At 37.8% G+C, this 18,526-nt stretch overlaps 1 protein-coding gene across 1 annotated transcript; it reads right to left on the bottom strand.

Moving 5' to 3' along the window:
* Nucleotides 1–535: 535 nt before the first annotated feature.
* LOC107583762 (alanine--tRNA ligase, cytoplasmic-like) lies at nucleotides 536–17,090 on the bottom strand. Its single transcript, XM_016270069.1, has 21 exons — nucleotides 17,019–17,090; nucleotides 14,569–14,736; nucleotides 14,299–14,487; nucleotides 13,977–14,122; nucleotides 12,595–12,786; nucleotides 11,753–11,897; nucleotides 11,534–11,679; nucleotides 11,344–11,452; nucleotides 11,030–11,180; nucleotides 10,373–10,497; nucleotides 9,904–10,048; nucleotides 9,635–9,813; nucleotides 9,429–9,542; nucleotides 9,055–9,261; nucleotides 8,633–8,817; nucleotides 6,617–6,725; nucleotides 6,003–6,116; nucleotides 5,780–5,899; nucleotides 3,610–3,696; nucleotides 3,386–3,499; nucleotides 536–1,092 (listed from the first exon to the last, which is right to left on the bottom strand). Exons 2-21 carry the CDS (start codon nucleotides 14,710–14,712, stop codon nucleotides 913–915), a joined length of 2,901 nt encoding a protein of 966 aa, XP_016125555.1. The 5' UTR covers nucleotides 14,713–14,736; nucleotides 17,019–17,090; the 3' UTR covers nucleotides 536–912.
* Between the last annotated feature and the right edge of the window lie 1,436 nt (nucleotides 17,091–18,526).

The raw sequence follows: 18,526 nt of genomic DNA, 5'->3' as shown, positions 1-18,526 counted from the left end.
TTTGAGCTTGACTGGAGCGTTTGTCTGAAAGTCTGGCACACCCATTTATAGAAATTACAGGCATATTGTTTTAAATGAAAGTGATATAAAGAGTTCAGAATGTATCATATAAAAATAATTTTATAATGATGTTGATTAATAATAATAGTAGTACTATGACAGTTAAGGATCTCTAACCTGAATTTGATGATTCATGTAGTTAGAGTTGACAAAATCACCAGATAGTGTATTCCGTTAACAATCAGACGCATATACACGACTCCACAGAACAACAAAAAATCATTTATGCATTTAAAACAATTTTTTATTACCATTAACAAGTGAAACATTTCATGTGACAGTGATTAATGGCTTGTTTTCCCAAAACAGATGCTAGAGCTAGTGAAAGGTTAACAGTGTTGACATGATTTTTCCTGAACCATTATATGACATTCCTCCTGTTAAAGAGACAGACCAACAATTCTACAAATGTAATGGAAAATCTTATGATAAAAAGACACCTTCTAATAGAGTGATAATGAAAATTTTCTTCCTCATCATATGCTCAGAAAGATAACAATGGCCATGAGGGTGATTTGAGCTAGCAGAACAACATTAAACTGTGAATCTAAATGTAATCCGATCAGAAAGCATGCACAGCCCATGTGCATCAGAGAGTCAGGACGGTTTGATGGATAAGTTGAACCATCTGCAATACCCCAATTTACTGAACGCGCCGCTATACATTCCCCTTCCTATCCATAATTCACAAATGACATTTATGTACAGTTATTACATTTTCCAGCCTGGAATGTCCAGTTTAAAAAAATCATCAGGCAGAGTTGGAACAGGACAGGAGGAAGGTTAAGACCAAACTAAAGACCTCTTTCCAGATTAAACCTCACCTACGCAGCTACATCTCTCTCTCTCTCCTTAATTTTCACCCAATTTGAGATGGGCAAACTCATTGGCCAGCTGCAGAGCCTCCTGAATGCAATGCGTGTTTCTACCCGTGGCTTGGGCAGACATGTCTTTACCACCTCCTTTTCCGTCCAGCAGAGGGCACACTTTCTGAACCCACTCGCTGGCCTTCAGGCCTTGGTTTGCAACATCCTGGAAACGCAACCAGAGCAAATTGGTGATTTTAAATTGCTACTTTACATTTGCATTATTGTTTCTACTACCATGCAAGTCAAAGTAATATTTAACCAGCATTAAATGTGAATACAAACCAAATGTGGCATCTGAAACACATTTTGGGCCCTATTTTAACGATCTAAGTGCATGGTCTAAAGCACACGGCACAGGTGCACTTAGGGCATGTCCAAATCCACTTTTGCTAGTTTAAAGATGGGAAAAACGGTCTATGGTCTAAAAGGCTTGTCCCTATTCTCTTAATGAGTAATGGGTGTGTTTTGGGCATAACGTGCAATAAACTAATCAGAGTCTCATCTCCCATTCACTTTAAAGTAGCCCCCGGCCTCTGCTCACTCTAGGCTGCCATGTGTGATGCTGTGTTTCGTTGTGAAAGCAAAACTACTTAGTTTGGCCTTCCAAAAATGGACACGACTAGAAATCAGTGGTCAGTCATATGTGTGCAGCACATTTTATGGAGGACCGTTTCCTGATCCTGGGAGAGTAGACTACAATGCCGGCAGTTCTGACTCAAAGACTAAGTATGTTTTTTATATTTAAAGAGTTTTTATATTTTATATATTTAAAGTGAGTTTTTTGGGCAGTGTAGAGTAGGGCTTGTTGTTTGTCATTTCTCCGATCACAAATGCAGACATGGTTTTATGTTTACGCGGCGCGATGCAACGCAACGCGTAAAAAGACAGTATAAGTCATTATAATCCATAATTATGTCCCCACTGGATGCAACGAATGCCTCGTTTGTAATGGGTTTTCATGTTTTTGAATCATCGCTCCGGCCTGACAGGGCATCATCACAGTATGGTAATGAGCGTAACATTTCCATCACACGCTTGAGGTATTCGGCCAATCACAACGCACTGGATAGCTGGCCAATCAGAGCTCACCTCGCTTTTTCAGACCGATGAGCTTTGTAAAAATCGAGGCGTTTCAGAAAGGCGGGGCATAGAGGAAAAACAATAATGTACAGTATGTGGAAAATAATGTGTTTTTTGAACCTTAAACCGCATAAACACATTTCATTACACCAAATATACAAAATAATGTTCTTTTTAGCAGCATCATATGACACCTTTAAGAGGCAGTTGCACTCGTGCCATGGCGGATTTGCTATTTACACAGCAGAATTTGCAAGTGCAAAGACAGAACGCGTCTCCAGAGATGAAACGGAGCTGCTCATGCGCGAGCAAATAGGTAGCCTAATTCTGATACATGCAATGGCTATCCACTATGACATGTAAGCATTTTTATATTTATGTAGTAGCCTACACAATAATAATATTTTACATTGCAATCCTTTAATTTTTAATATTTGGCATGTTTGTGTGCTGCTGTGCGTCCCTGTGTGTGTGTGTGTGTGTGTGTGTGTGTGTAATAAGCAGAGTGTACGCGCGCGGTGGACCCGCCTATACTAACGTGGTCTTTAAATAACAAAAAAACTACTGCGCTATTGACTTTAGACCAGGTTTCTGTTGGTCAATGGCACAGTCTATTTCAGTTGCCTCAAAATAGCAACGTGCCTGAACACACCTCATTTTCAGACCAGCACGCCCTTGGGCGCACCAATGGGCGCAAATGCATTTGCCATTTAAACAATGTGGTGCAGGATGTGAAAATGACAACTGCGTCGGGCTGAAACTAGCAAAAAGCACTTGCATTGCGACAGGTGTATGATAGGGCCCTTAACTTCTAGAGGTTCAAAGTTATTTCAGAGGAAAGGCTGGTTATTACTCTTATTTCGCTGAACATGATGTACACTGATGAATCATTCACAGTAACATCAGTAATGTGTATTAAGAAAAATACACCACCATTCAAACATTTAGACTGAGTAAAAAAAATTTTTTTTTTGAAAAGTTCCCTTATGCTCACCTGCTTTTATTTGATCAAAAATACAGTGACAGAAACATTGTAAAATATTACAATTTAAAAATAATTGTTTTCTATTTTAAGATATTTTAAATATATTTTGAGCTGAATTTTCAGCAGCCATTACTCCAGTCTTCAGTGTCACATGATCAATTAGTATCATAGTAATATGCTGATTTGGTGCTGCTCAACCAACATTTTATATTATCATATTGAAAACCATTATGCAGCCTAATATTTTTTGGTGTAAACTGTGTCCTTCCAGATTAAAAGTATATATTTCTTTCACAATAAGTATATCTTATGCTTTAAAGTAGATCTGGTTAAAAATTTTAAGAGAGCCCTCAGCCATCTTACAGAATAAAGTTCTCTCTAATACGTTTACCTGAGGCACTTGGCACAAGCAGATAATTTTCCCCGCATCGTTGTCCACAGCAAAAAGCATAGCAGCAGTCTGTGGTGAATTTGTCTTCAGCAGCTTCAGAGACTCATTCAAAGCCTGAGGACACATGGACAAATCATTAAGACTTTCACTGCAGACAATTACAAAATTCAAATCAGTATAGACAAGTATAGACTCGTAATTTGAAAAGACAATGAGAGAGTTACCTTTGCAGATGCTCCATTCTCCATCTCCATCACGATCAGAGGTTGGTTGGGGTTACTTTCGATGATCTCCTTTGTCTTTTCCAGGACCTAAAATTAAAACCACGTGTTCACAGTTGGTCTTTGACTTTCCAATAATCTCAGAGACTAATTATCAACGGCTGCAACAAACGATTATTTTGATAATCGATTAATCTGACAATTATTAGAACAAGTAATCGATTATTTAGCTGATTAATCAGTAGACTTTGATTATTCAGCTTTTGCAATTAGTTAAAATATTGTGTTATACATATTCTAACAAATAAATAAAGGTAATCACTTCAGCTTTTGAAAATCATATTATGTAATTATAATTATTATACAATTAATTTATACAAATAAATATATTTGTATATTATATGAAAACGTAACTGAATTACATCATTCTGCCTAACATCTTTTGTAAGTCATATGGAAAAGAAACAAAATAAAGGTAAGAGATGAGACGATTTATTTTTGGATAAACTATTGTATTCACAACATAATCTCTCTTAAAATACCTTATGATAATCAAAACAATCCTGAGCTAGATCAAGCTTTGATCTCTGCAAACCAAACTATCACTTTAATGAAATAATGTTTTTCCCACTAATAAAAAGATTTTATCATTAGCTAGCTCCACACTGGAAAGCTGGTTTATAACAAAAAATAAAGTTGTAATTCTAACTGAAAGAGACACTGACTCTGGTTTTTCATGTTTAATACTATAAAGCTGCTTGATTTAAGGCTATCTACTGCATAAAGTACTATATAGCCTAAATAAACGTGACGTGAAGTGACTTTACTGGAGTACTGAACTGCAGAGCTCCTGCAAACATCCCCATTGCTGTAATCAGATGCTTTCTTAAAGGTGACATATTATGCCCCTTTTTACAATATGTAATAAGTCTCTGGTGTCCCCAGAATATGTCTGTGAAATTTCAGCTCAAAATACTCCACAGATCATTTATTATAGCATTTTGAAAATGCCTATTTTGAGTGGAAGCAGAAACGCACTGTTTTTCGGGCCTGTCTCTTTAAATGCAAATGAGCTGCGCCTCCCCGCCCCCTTTTCCAGAATAGAGCTGCCCATTACAGCTCCTACCTGCTAAAAACATCTGTTTTGGTTCTGATTATCATGTTTATCACGCTGAAATCATGCGCTTTAAACCATATTCGTTTAAACTTCTGACATATGTTTTTCTGAGCACACACATCCGAAGCACACGGACAGAAAGCGGCTGTCACAGCATGTGAGTACTAAACTAAGTTCTCATTCACACACAAGTTTACGTTAAAAACACACAAGTTACAAAAACAGTCAGTTATGTCTGTGAAGGTAAACAGCTGGGAAATAAATCGCTTGTTTATTTTAGATCTGTGTGGCAGCAGCAATATACAGTAAATAAATCCACTGTTGTCTTGTCTCCTCTGAGGCTGGGACTCTAAATAGTGTTCTGTGCTCGTCTGTGTAGCCAACGAAAGAACAGTTAACATGCTTTGCTCAAACTTTCGCCATGGCATTAGAACTAGTACACCGTTGTGGCTTGCGAAATCAAAATGATGGGGCCATGGGTGGAAACGTACATTTAAGGGGCGGTAATATTATAATGAGATCCCTTTGCCACGTCACCAAGGGAGTGAAATCAGACACGCTTGTTTTCTCAGAGCTTGCAGAAAAAGGCTTACCAAAACAAAGTTACTGGGTTAATCTTTTTCACGTTTCCTGGGTTGGTAGATGCACCGGGGACCTGATTATAGCACTTAAAACCTGGAAAAGTCTGACACACGCTGCTTTCACACTGCGGTCAGTTTTTGTTGTGTTTATTTTGTTATTGAGAGGAAAGCGTGCAGTGCAGCATATATTTACATATTCATCCAAACACCACTTAGCAGCTTCAGGTTTGGCTGCGTTTGCTCTGAAGCGCTGTGTCGTCTTCTCTTGAATTGCATCCAGGAGGGCTGAATTACTGTCTTGTGCTACAGCGCCACACTGGTCAACCCGCATTATTGTTTGCTCTTCCATTAGGTCATATGAGATCAAACAACTACTCGACAACAAAAATATTTGTCGACAATTTTTTATTGTCGATAATGTTGACTTATCGTTTCAGCCCTATAACTATCCCACATCTGAATCAAGTTCTCTTACCCTCTTCTGTACATCAGCCTTGCTGGCACGGTCCAGGTCATCCATGATCTTCTTAAGACCTTTCAGGGAATCCCTCATCTCATCCTTCCGCCACTGAGAGATGACTGCAGTGCCCAGGGACTGAATATATATGCATACACAGATTCAGTTACACTTTGAAGGGTAAAATCAGACGTACCACTGATTCTAGACAGGCAAGAGCAGAATATGTCATTGAGCTCACCTCTGTCATATCAGCAATCTCCTTCTGAATATCTTTATTGGGGGTGGTCTGAGCTTTCACTTTCTCTGCCATTGCATCTAGTTCCAGCTTCAGTGCATCAGCTTTCCTCTGGGCCTGACAACACAAACATCAATCTGTCAAGAACTATTAGAAATGGGAATCTAGGAACTTAATTCTGCTACCTAAATTATTTACCCACCAATAATTTGGTCCTAAAATCTCAAATAAATAAATAAATAAAACTACTTAAAAAAAACAACAACACCGTTTTGAAAGTGTATTTACACACATATAATCAGTCAATAATTTCATTGAATTAACTCTCACAATTATAAAGTACATTATTTGGGAGTCTTAATGTCTGATTTGTTGAATAGAACCGGCTCAAAAGAATAAATTTATCTGTCAATCAAACTACACTAGCCAGACTGTGCATGCAAACAGCAAGAAAAACAGAATAAACATATTTAATCCTTGTATTCTTTCATCTTTCATATCCCATTCAAATCAGACAGCAAAAACCAGTTCTATATTCCCAACCCTACATCAGATATGAAAAAGTATCAGTTAAAAATGAAAGTGCGCATATTCATGTTGGCCCTGTCTCCTTCAACCTTCTGAGCCTCTGCTCCAGTCACTGCCACAATCCTCCTGATTCCTTTAGCGATCGCTTCCTCTGATACGATCACAAATGGTGCAGCATGACCTGAGTTCTTCAAGTGCCTATAGGTTAAAAATATCAAACTCATTAGGGCTGAGGAAAATATTGCTTTCTTAAACATTTTGATTCCATAAACAAAAAACATCAGTAATCAAAATTTGCCATTAATTATTAATTTATACTATGGGGCTGTTGAATGCTTGAATCTGATTGGCTGACGAATGTTCTAAGGTGTGCAATTATTTTCAGGGAAACGCACGCAGGCAGGTCTTGACCACAATAGATGTCCATATCACTCCGCCAAATGATTTCAGTTATTTCAAAAGTCCTTACAGCCTAAAACAGCAAAATAACCAAAACCCACAACGACACTGGCCAAGCAAATAAATACAGTAAACAACAGGATAAAAACTACAGATTATTTCCATGTTTTTGCCACAAAATTAAATTTTATTATGCACGGAAAGCACATACTCTATTTCTCCCGCTCTCTCTTCCTTACAGACACACACACATACAGTACAGACACTTGCACACACTCGCTAACGTTGTTAGTGCTACTCTGATGTTTTTATCAGTAAAATAGTTTAGTAACTTAAAAGCTACATGACATTTTATACAAGCGAGGTAACCGCAGCACTGTTCTTGAAGAAAATAAACTGAAAGTTTCACTATTAGTAGAGACGCTGCTGCCGAACACTGTTGAGAGATAAAGAGGTAATCCACACTCTTAATATCTCTCTCTCTAATAACTTAATTATTAACAGCATTAGTCTGCCATCAATGGCTCAAGCCTCCGGTACTAGGTCTAAAATAATCGGGTGTGCATTATTTTCTAATAATTCAACGGTCCATAGTCAATTATTCCTTACTTATTCATTAAAGGGTTAGTTCACCCAAAAATGAAAATTGGCTTGTTTTACTCACCTAGAAGCATTCTAGGTGTATATGACTTTCTTCTTTCAGACGAATCCAGTCAGAGTTATATTAAAAATTGTCCTGGCTCTTCCAAGCTCTATCATTGCAGTCAGCGGGTGTTGCAGTTGAACAGTCCACAAGTCCTCAAATAAAGCACGAGTATTCATAATAAAAACGTGCTTCACACGGCTCCAGGGGATGAATAAAGGCCTTCTGTAGTGAATCCATGCTTTTTTGTAAGAAAAATATCCATATTTCAAACGTAATAAACACTTTTCTCTCACTTCCGTTATCTTTCATAAGCGGAAGGCGTATGACATATGCACAGCGTGCGCGCGCCTCTGCGATATGCTAGTCTAGCGAGTTTGTTTATAGGAACAAAGGAAGCAAAGTTTCCTTACTTTAGCAAAGGAAAACCAGTCTACTGTTGGTTTATATCAAAATCCTCCGACATTTTTCTTTGCAAAACTTCGTTTTGTACTTCTAATTCGTGACCGGCATTTTGTTTTGTTCTCTCTCCGCATTCTTCACTAATCACGCAACGCAGACGTGCTACATCATCTGCCGGCATGGCTTCCGCGTATGACAGTTGGCGGAAGTGATATAAAAGTGTTTATTACGTTTGAAATATGGATATTTTTCTTACAAAAACACATGGATTCACTACAGAAGGCCTTTATTCACCCCCCGGAGCCGTGTGGGGCACGTTTTATTATAAATGCGCAAGCTTTATTTGACGACTTGTGGACTGTTCAACTGCAACACCCGCTGACTGCAATGATAGAGCTTGGAAGAGCCAGGACAATTTTTAATATAACTCTGACTGGATTCGTCTGAAAGAATAAAGTCATATACACCTAGAATGCTTCGAGGGTGAGTAAAACACAAGCCAATTTTCATTTTTGGGTGAACTAACCCCTTAAGCACAGAGACCGGACAGAAAGTTGCTATTTTTGTTCAAATTCACAGAAAACTAGATGTGCTGCTAGAGCCCAGAGAGCCAACTCCTGCCATATTAAAAAATTATAATATTTAAATTTGATGGTCATACGTTCCACCACAGAACTCGATGGAGGTGAGTGAGCCTGCAGGACTGTTTGGATCAGCCAGCAGCTCCTCCACTGGGACGCCAATAGACACCACTCTAACAGGATCAGGGTACGTCTCATCGAACACTGCCCGCAGACCCTGGATGGCTTTAGCTGCTGCAAGGGGGGCATCCAGGGCATAGACCGGCTGATGAAAAACATATACAGAGCATCTCAGTTTCAGACAAAATAAGAAAGAATACAAAAGTGTTCTCAGGGACACGTAAGCTATATATCTGTGTTCAGCTAACTTACTGAAAAAGAGCTTTATTGTTCTGTTTTCAAAATATCTTCACTGTGAATAAGAAAGTTGTCAAGAAAGTTTCAAGCAATATGAATACAAAGTGTTTGATTGAAAATTGCAAGTCTGTGGAACGGTCCTGACCTTGGCGTCACGAATCATGGTTGAGGCGTTCTCTTCTGTGTGCCGCACTTCATCTGTGGTCATGGCTCCTTTAGCTGTGAAGTCAAAGCGCAATCTGTCTGGAGCAACCAAAGAGCCCCGTTGATCTGCCTCTCCCAGCACTGAACGCAAGGCAAAGTTAAGGATGTGTGTGGCGGTATGGTTGCTCATGATGGGCCTACGACGAGCCTGAGAGAGAGAAAACGAAGGGAATTATGTTGCATTCTTTGTAGCATCCTATCCATGTGTAAAGTCTTCTCTCTTTTTGAACCAGATGCAACATTTTGTCACTCAGTTTCAATTTTGCTTGTAGACAAGGTAAAATAACTCCAAAATCAATGACAAAACTAACATACCTCATCCACATGCAGAGTTAGGCGGTCTCCAACCTTCAGTGAGCCGTATACTGTTCCAATATGCAGCACGTATCCTCCACGCACCTGAGTGTTCTTCACAGTGAACTCCATCCTCTGAAGCAGCAAAATAAAACATGACAACATGACGACGCATAACTAAACCAGGCAGTTCAGCTTCTTTGAACAACCACTCTTCAGTTTCTTACATCCTCAGCAGAGTCGTTTTCTCGGAGCATGTAGCCTTCATCGAAGCTCTGGCCACCCTGCTCGGCATAGAAAGAGGTTTTGTCGAGCAGCACTCCACACTCTTGACCTGTGGTCACCTCATCAACAAATGCACGCTCCCTCCTGAGAGCCAGCACTGTGCCCACTGCCTGTTCAAACTCTGAGAGGGACACACAATATCACAAGCATGAAAACCTATGCATGATCAAACCGTAAAAATCAAGAGAAATAGTAAAGGTGTAATTAGTACCATAGTTGCCGTTATCATCTGAAGTGTACTTGTACTTGGGGTTGTCGTCAGTAGCAGCGACACCATTGTTTCTGAGCTCTTCAATGGCGTAGATGTCCAGCATGATGTGGTCCTCGTCCCCAGAGCCTTTGCCCTGAGACTTCAACTGTGTGCACAGGCATTTTTGATTAGACTTGTTCACAGTAAAACAAAACACTTAAATTATAGCTATCAGTTATTACTGGATATATTGGTTGATACAGGATATTTAATTGTGCATGATCATTTCTGCCTATTTTAACATTTATAAATAAATTAAACAGTCAGCTTAGACAGCTTAGATTACATTTAACAGTGCTATTAAATCAGTGTTTTTAACCACTGATATCGGTACCACTGAGTTCTAGGAGTGTCCTCCGTGTGTTTTTATAACCGTGAAATTATTCTGTGATAAATAGAAATTGCACTGTATGAAAGAATGAACTTAAACCTGAGCAGCTTTCTTCTCGTCCTCAGAGGCCTGCATGTCCACTCCCATTCCTCTTTCTTCAGCAATCAGGGCCGTGAGGTCCAGAGGAAAACCGTAAGTGTCATACAGAAGCCAAGCTGTGTCACCTACACAAAAACAATTACATTTATATGGAGAAAAATAAATATCAGCTTTAGAATATGGATTTAGTGGATTTTAGCATAAGGGGGGGGGATCTCTCTCCAATTCAGTCTCAGGACAGATTCACAGTCATTTAAATTATGATTATATATTTTTTATTTTATTAATTTTTAAAAATGATAATAAAATAATATTACTATAGTAATAAAACTATTGTACTGTAGAATTAAAAAAAATCTGTTTAACAAGAATAATTTTATCACAATACAAATATTTCAAAATACTAATATTAATGTATACTTACCTTAATTTCTTGATGTAATATGCTAATTTCTTAAAGTCTTAATAGCTTTGCTTCCAAATGTTAAACCAAGAGCTTTTATTTTGGTGTAAAAAAAACACAGAGACCTTATAGCTTATCTTAGGTTTATTAACAATTCTCATTATAAATTTGGAAAAATGGATAGCAAGTGTTTTATTTTCAAATACATGTTACAAAAACCGGTTATGGTTCTTTTGTCGCATTCTGTGCTTTACCTGGTATAGTCTTGCTGTCTCCAAGACTCTGGACCTTGCGGTCCAGGATGCGGCGTCCCCTGCTAAGGGTCTTGAGGAACTGTGCCTCCTCCTCATTGATGATGTCCTTTACCATATCAGGATCCTTCCGCAGCTCTGGGAAAGCATCACCCTGTAGAGAGCAATGGCCATCAGAGAGATGCATCTAATTAAACAGCATTTCCATTTTTTTAGCAGCTGACACTCTGAATCACCATCCAAGCTGCACACAAGGAATCCTTGTGCACATAAAATCAGGAGAAAAAAATATAGTGTCTGATAGATAGAGGCCTTACCAGAGACTCAACCACCACATCTACTAAAGAGGCAAAGAAGCCCTTCTGTGCCCCCAGCTTCTCGTGAGAGTATCGCACAGCACGACGCAGAATCCTCCTCAGCACATAGCTGCAACACAAAAACAGGGTCACATACACATACATTGACTACATGTCAATTACTCAGTAAATAATAATACAATCATCTCACCCCCTGCCTGTGTTGTCAGGCCTGCCACCATCAGACAAGGCAATGGTAATGGTGCGGGCGTGATCAGCCAGGACACGGTATGCCATGTCAATACCATCGGTGTCTTCTGCGCCAACCTTTCCTCTGTATGCCCTGGCACCTGTGCCCTGAAAACCAAGAAAATTATTTTTAATTGCGTGCAAAACAACTGATGCTTTTCTATGCTTTCTATGATATTACCTTCTGAATGGCTTCAAAATAAGGGATGAACAGGTCTGTGTCGTAGTTGGACATCTTGTTTTGCAGCACAGAGACCAAGCGCTCCAGTCCCATCCCTGTGTCAATGCTCTTCTTGGGCAGAGGCTTTAGCACAGTCTCAGACTCTCTGCATAGAGAGGCCATATGCATGTAAAACAATGTGTGCATACTTATAATATCCTTGTTTAAAAAATAAAAGGTGGTAATAGCCAATAACTAATATACAAAATATATATTATAATATTTATGAAGTGTCTTATGCTCATCAAAGGTTGCATTTATCTGATCAAATACAGTAAAAACAGTAATTTAAAAAAAATATATTAAAAATTTTCAAAATGTCATTTAGATCTCCAGTGTCACGTGATCCATCAGAAATAATACCAATATGATTTGGTGCTCAAGAAACATTTGTTATTATTATCAATGTTGAAATAAGTTGATGCTTGATATTTTTGTGGAAATTTTTGTGCTCTTTGATGAATAGAAAGTTCAAAACAGCATTTATTTAAAAGAGCATTGTAACACTTCTTAACCCTTTTGAACAATGCAAAATGTCACTGCTGAATTAAAGCATTAATTTCTTAAATTAATAATTTACATTCATTTATTCACTCAATCAACCATATATTCATGTTTTTCAGAATTAATTAATCTTTGACTGATAAATTTTTAAGAAGCCAATAGCTGATATTATGCTGATATATTGTTGAGCATCCATTCGAACAATACATTACATAAGAAGCGGCTCTAAAAAATAATCTCTCTAAGTGTGTGCAAACTTTTAGTAAACTGTTTACCACTGTTAGCTGTACTTGGTTTACCTGTTAAACTGAATGAACACCAGGTTCCAGATTTCAAGCACATTCGGGTCATCCATGTTGACCAGGTGGGCGGCATCTCTGCTGCCAATGCGATCATAGTGGATCTCGCTGCAGGGTCCACATGGACCGGTGTCTCCCATCTCCCAGAAATTATCTTTCATACTCCCCGGCAGAATACGGCTCTCCTCCATTCTGAGACAGAGTGAAGATAAAGAAGAAATCTTTAACAATATCACATCACTAACTTAAAGGGTTAGTTCACCCAAAAATGAAAATTAGCTTGTGTTTTACTTACCCGAAGCATCCTAGATGTATATGACTTTCTTCTCTCAGACAAATCCAGTCGGAGTTATATTAAAAATTGTCCTGGCTGAAGCAGTTCCGGCAGATGACGCAGCACGTATGCGCAGTGCGCGCCTCTGAGATATGCTAGTCTCGCGAGTTTGTTTATAGGAGCAAAGGAAGCTAAGTTTCCGTACTTTAGCAAAGGAAAACCAGTCTCTTCTTGGTTTATGTCGAAATCCTCCGACGTACGGCTCTCCTCCATTCTGAGACAGAGTGAAGATAAAGAAGAAATCTTTAACAATATCACATCACTAACTTAAAGGGTTAGTTCACCCAAAAATGAAAATTAGCTTGTGTTTTACTTACCCGAAGCATCCTAGATGTATATGACTTTCTTCTCTCAGACAAATCCAGTCGGAGTTATATTAAAAATTGTCCTGGCTGAAGCAGTTCCGGCAGATGACGCAGCACGTATGCGCAGTGCGCGCCTCTGAGATATGCTAGTCTCGCGAGTTTGTTTATAGGAGCAAAGGAAGCAAAGTTTCCTTACTTTAGCAAAGGAAAACCAGTCTCTTCTTGGTTTATGTCGAAATCCTCCGACGTTTTTCTTTGCAAATCCTCGGTTTGTACTTCTAATTCGTGATCGGCGTTTTGTTTTGTTCTCTCTCCGCATTCGTCACTAATCACGATACGTGCTGCGTCATCCGCCGGAACTGCTTCAGTGTATGACAGTCAGTGGAAGTGAGAGAAAAGTGTTTATTGCGTTTGAAATATGGATATTTTTCTTACAAAAACACATGGATTCACTACAGGGGGCCTTTATTCATCCCTCGGAGCCGTCTGCGGCACATTTTATTATAAATGTGCAAGCTTTATTTGACGACTTGTGGACTGTTCAACTGCAACACCCACTGACTGCAATGATAGAGCTTGGAATAGCCAGGACAATTTTTAATATAACTTAATATAACTGGATTCATCTGAAAGAAGAAAGTCATATACACCTAGGTTGCCTCGGGGGTGAGTAAAACACAAGCTAATTTTCATTTTTGGGTGAACTAACCCTTTAATACACCTTGTCCAGATTCTGTACTCACCCCAAGTCCAGCCAGATCTGCTTGCACTCCAGGTCAGGCTCCAGGCCTGCATCAGCATTACCACCAAAATAAGTCACATAGAGTCGGCCAATAGGTATGCCAAACTCTTGCGTCAGCAGCTCCAGTGCCATCTTGCAGGCCAGGTGCTAGAGACAAAGTGAGCAAGAGAGAAATAAAGGCATGCAACGAGAAAAGCCAAAATGAGTTTTTCCATTCATACAGAAAAACAAAACATACAACAACAACATAAAAAGAGCATCAGCACTATGAAGAAATACAGCATGATTTCACAGTATGTAACACCTTTCTATCCATCTCTTACTTTGAAATAATCTCCAAAGGACCAAGAGCCCAACATCTCGAAGAAAGTATGATGGTACACGTCTTTGCCCACATCATCAAGGTCATTGTGTTTGCCGCCGGCACGAATGCACTTCTGTGTGTTTGCAGCACGACGAAGTCTGGCCATAGGGTGGGACGGGTCGATGGTGTTCAGGAAGATGGGCTTGAACTATAAAAACAATTTATTTTCTCCTACCAATTCGGCGCTTATGTTATGTCCATTTTTGTTACTAGGTTCAAATCTCCTTACCTGGTTCATCCCGGCATTGGCGAAGAGCAGAGTGGGGTCATCAAGCGGAATGGTGGACGACGAGTGGACGTATTGGTGATCATAGCGGCGAAAGAAGTCGATGAACTTCTCACGGATCTGTACAGCAGTCAGTGAAGAGTCCATGCTGGTTGTGTTTTTCTCAGGGGACTGGGAATATATACAAACACACAGTGAGTCAGAAACCGGTTTCACAAAAACAGCGGGTGGAGTAAACATCCAGCTGTTTTTTAGTACTGTGTTTACCAACAACAATTAAAGAATCTGTTATGGACACCATAGCTTGCAAACAATGTGTGCATACTTGCAAAGCTTGCAAATTCACCAAACAGACAAAATCCTCTCTGACATGCAGAGAAATTAAGTTAAGGGGAAAACACATGACTAAATGTCTTCTTTATGTGGACAAAAAGAAACCATGGTCATTTGAATGTAAAGACAAAAATTTAAAATACAACTATGAAAATGACAATAGCACATCAAACCATACAAAATATCTCCTGAAAACTTAAAATGAAATCAAACACTTGGTCTGGCATTGAGAAACCATCTTCCTCGCTGAAGTGAAGCTCCTCAGCAGGTGGAGCCAGTATGCAGCAAACAAAAGACATCCCTGAAGTAATTACAGCACCACTCCCATAACAACTAATACAAAACAAAGACATATTTTTCCAAAAGTCAACTCATAAACACTCAAGCCATGCATGCCAGAAACCGCATCCGTCGACAAACAACTAAACTGCTTCAACATCTACGCGCCGACAACCAGAATTTCCTTGCTATAATGACGTGGACTTAAAATGAGTTCATTTGAAATACAGCTAAACTTGATTTACGATCAATATCAGGGCTCAAAAATAAGTATACAATTTTTACTTGTCCTGTCAATGTTTTTACTGCACCCAGTGTAAAAATAATAATAATAAAAAAAATAATGTTTTAATGAAATTAAGTTTTCTTTGCAAAACCACAACAACAATTGAACTCCATGACAGATATAGATTCGTATTTCCTGAATAAAGATACTGATGTTTATAAGTTTCAGCCTACTCTAAATCATGCTTCCAAGATGCAAATCATGATATTTTCATGAATACATAACTAAATCATCAAAATTTTACAATCATCACAAAAATAAAAAACACACATGGACAATCAAAAAATACATGTGATGCTCTCATATTAATCCCTGTTGTTGTATTTCCTAATTTGTATGCCGGCTTGAAATGTAATCTATAATAATAATAATAATAATATTATTATTATAAAACTCATATAAATATATATAATAATATAAAACAAATTTTTCCTGGAAAAATGCTAATATTTACTTAAGTATTATTTTTTTACTAACATATACATTACTATAATTTTCAGCCTACTCTAAATTATGCCTCTAAGGCTAATACAAGTCATAATGAAACATCAAAATTTAACAACCATCAAATTTACACACATACATGATGCACAAACTCCTTAGGATGAATCAAAATTGTTATATTGCCTAATTTCTTTAAATGTCTGAATAACAGCTTCTGCTAAATGTAAATGTAGTGACAATGCACAGGGTTGTGAAGTTTAGTAGCCTTTTATTAACATACTAATAAAACCCTCACTGAGATTCAATTCTTAAAGGAGAGACCTGGCAAAGACTGCTGCAAAGAACACAAAAACAAGCAGCACACACCTGGAAAATCAATAGACCATTTCAATTTTTTTTTTTTTCAATAAATAAATAAACCAAAAGGAAATGCTGACAGGACTCATCCTTAGTCTTGAGCCCTGAATATAAATTCCAAACAATACAGAGAAAAACGCATCTGCCAATGCTTCATGAAGGATCATAAGAATCAGGCACATGACATGATGCACCAATATTAGTGAGCAGAACAAATCAACAGACCAAGACCTGCACACAGTGAGCTTCACCTGACAACAGAAGAAAGCTTTGGCACATAAAAAAGTGAGATGAAGAGCCATGGATAATGATGCTCTATGATCCTAAAGGAGGTAAAGACGCTTTAATACAATAAGAATATAATATCTGCAAGATCTCATTCCCAAGAATACAGAACTATACAAAACGTACATGACATGACAGTTTCATTTTTGCTGCACTGCATTAAACACTGTGCATTGCATAGGCCAAACCTTTTTATATTGCACATCAACATGTGGATTATTCAGTATTAAGTAACCCGGTTATTATGTCAAGGTAATTTACAAAGAGTGCTGGATAATTCAGTCTTTCAGATTTATATTACAATAGCATGCTTTCCCTAAGTAAGAAACAAGGCTAAACTGACATCCAGTCATTCACTGAAACACCATTTAATTGGATGCATATGGTCTCGTGATATAGATCACAAAGACATAATGTAAAATAATAACAAATAACGTGTGGAAGTAAATGCAAATCTAATGAAATTTACGAATGATAATCTTTTAACCGCTTCAGAAGCCAGTCACACTACTTCCCACGCCGGTTGAAACCAAAAGGAGAGTAGAAGTACCGCCCACAGCATAGATGATTGGTTCAGGAATATTGATGTTTCAGTGTACGTAGTTTCTATTGGTTCAGGATACTTTCGATCAAAACAAAGACGAGCCTGGATATGTCAAAGGCGTAAAGGACGGAACTGGATGATGCAATGATAAAGTAACAGTGCAGTGATATAATTATTTTTTATTATCTTTATTTTGTCTTAAAAACGTGATTTACAGTCTCTTTTGATTTTTTTCTCTTTCCTGGTTTATAAGCATATAATCTTCTTCCAGCAACACCATTGCTGTAAATAATGCCATCTTTTATATGTTTAAGAAAATCATTGTGCCAGTTACCCTAAAAGTGTAACTTCCTTCATCATCATCATTATTATTATTATTATTATTAATAGTTGTAATAGTAACAGTCCAAATGGATTTTAGCGGCAGAATATTATGATGATGCAGTGTGATGGATGGGTAGAAGATTTTGCACAATACAAAAACAAGACAAACATTTAAAATAAAACAATGCAATAAAAATAAAACAATAAGTTAAAACAGAGTACTTTCAATTTTGTGTATTTGGCTATAAAAGTAACAGTAAGCTTCTCCTTACAGCAGGTGGCGAACAAAATCTAGTTTATGCACAAACCCCACATTCTATTTCTATAAAGGATCAGCATAAGTAGAAAATAGATATGAGTTTTAAGCCATATGAGCGAGTTGATCATTCACATGACAATAATGGCACTACTATTTACTCAGAAATGTACCTGTAATAAATGTCACCTGCTCGCTGGTTAAGGTTACTCTTTAGCTATCCCTGTTATCTAATAAGTTATCTTTACCAAAGACTATCAATACCCTTAAAGGGACTTTGCCTTTACTTCTAAAGTCTCCATTTCCATTTGTCAAAAGGTACAAATGCAAGGTCAAGTGTGCAAGCATTATACTATCTAGCTAAACCTGAAATAACTTTTCACTGACATTTTATTTCTACTGTGATATTTCTGTTTATAGGAAATGGAGTGATAAACAACAAGATGGACAAATATAGAAAATATATTCTGCTGTCATATTTACATGTGTATTTTCAGTTATTATTACAAAACATTTATACCAAACACAACAACAGCATTATACTGAACGTATCAACAAACACTGATTTCAAAATTGTCATTAGATAACACCGTTTATATATTAAAAGCTAAGGTGTATTGGGCATTTTACATGTAGAAAAGCAGCTTTTGAGGTTCTTTTATTCAAGGTCTGCATGAAAGCATGCAAAGATATCATATCAAAGTAATCTTTAAGGAAATGTTACACAAACAAATTGCAAACAAAATAAGTAACAAGCAAAACAGCTGTGATCAAGTCAAGTATATAGCATTAACTGTATAATTTACAACACACTTAATGATGTATGGTTCTCTGAATTGTACATGCTTGTCTA

The sequence above is a fragment of the Sinocyclocheilus grahami genome, unplaced genomic scaffold (assembly GCF_001515645.1).
Source record: "Sinocyclocheilus grahami isolate Dianchi unplaced genomic scaffold, SAMN03320097.WGS_v1.1 scaffold55.1, whole genome shotgun sequence".
NCBI classification, from domain to species: Eukaryota; Metazoa; Chordata; class Actinopteri; order Cypriniformes; family Cyprinidae; genus Sinocyclocheilus; species Sinocyclocheilus grahami.
The sequence above is the reverse complement of the archived record's forward strand: the minus strand, read 5'-3'. Positions and strand labels throughout refer to the sequence as shown.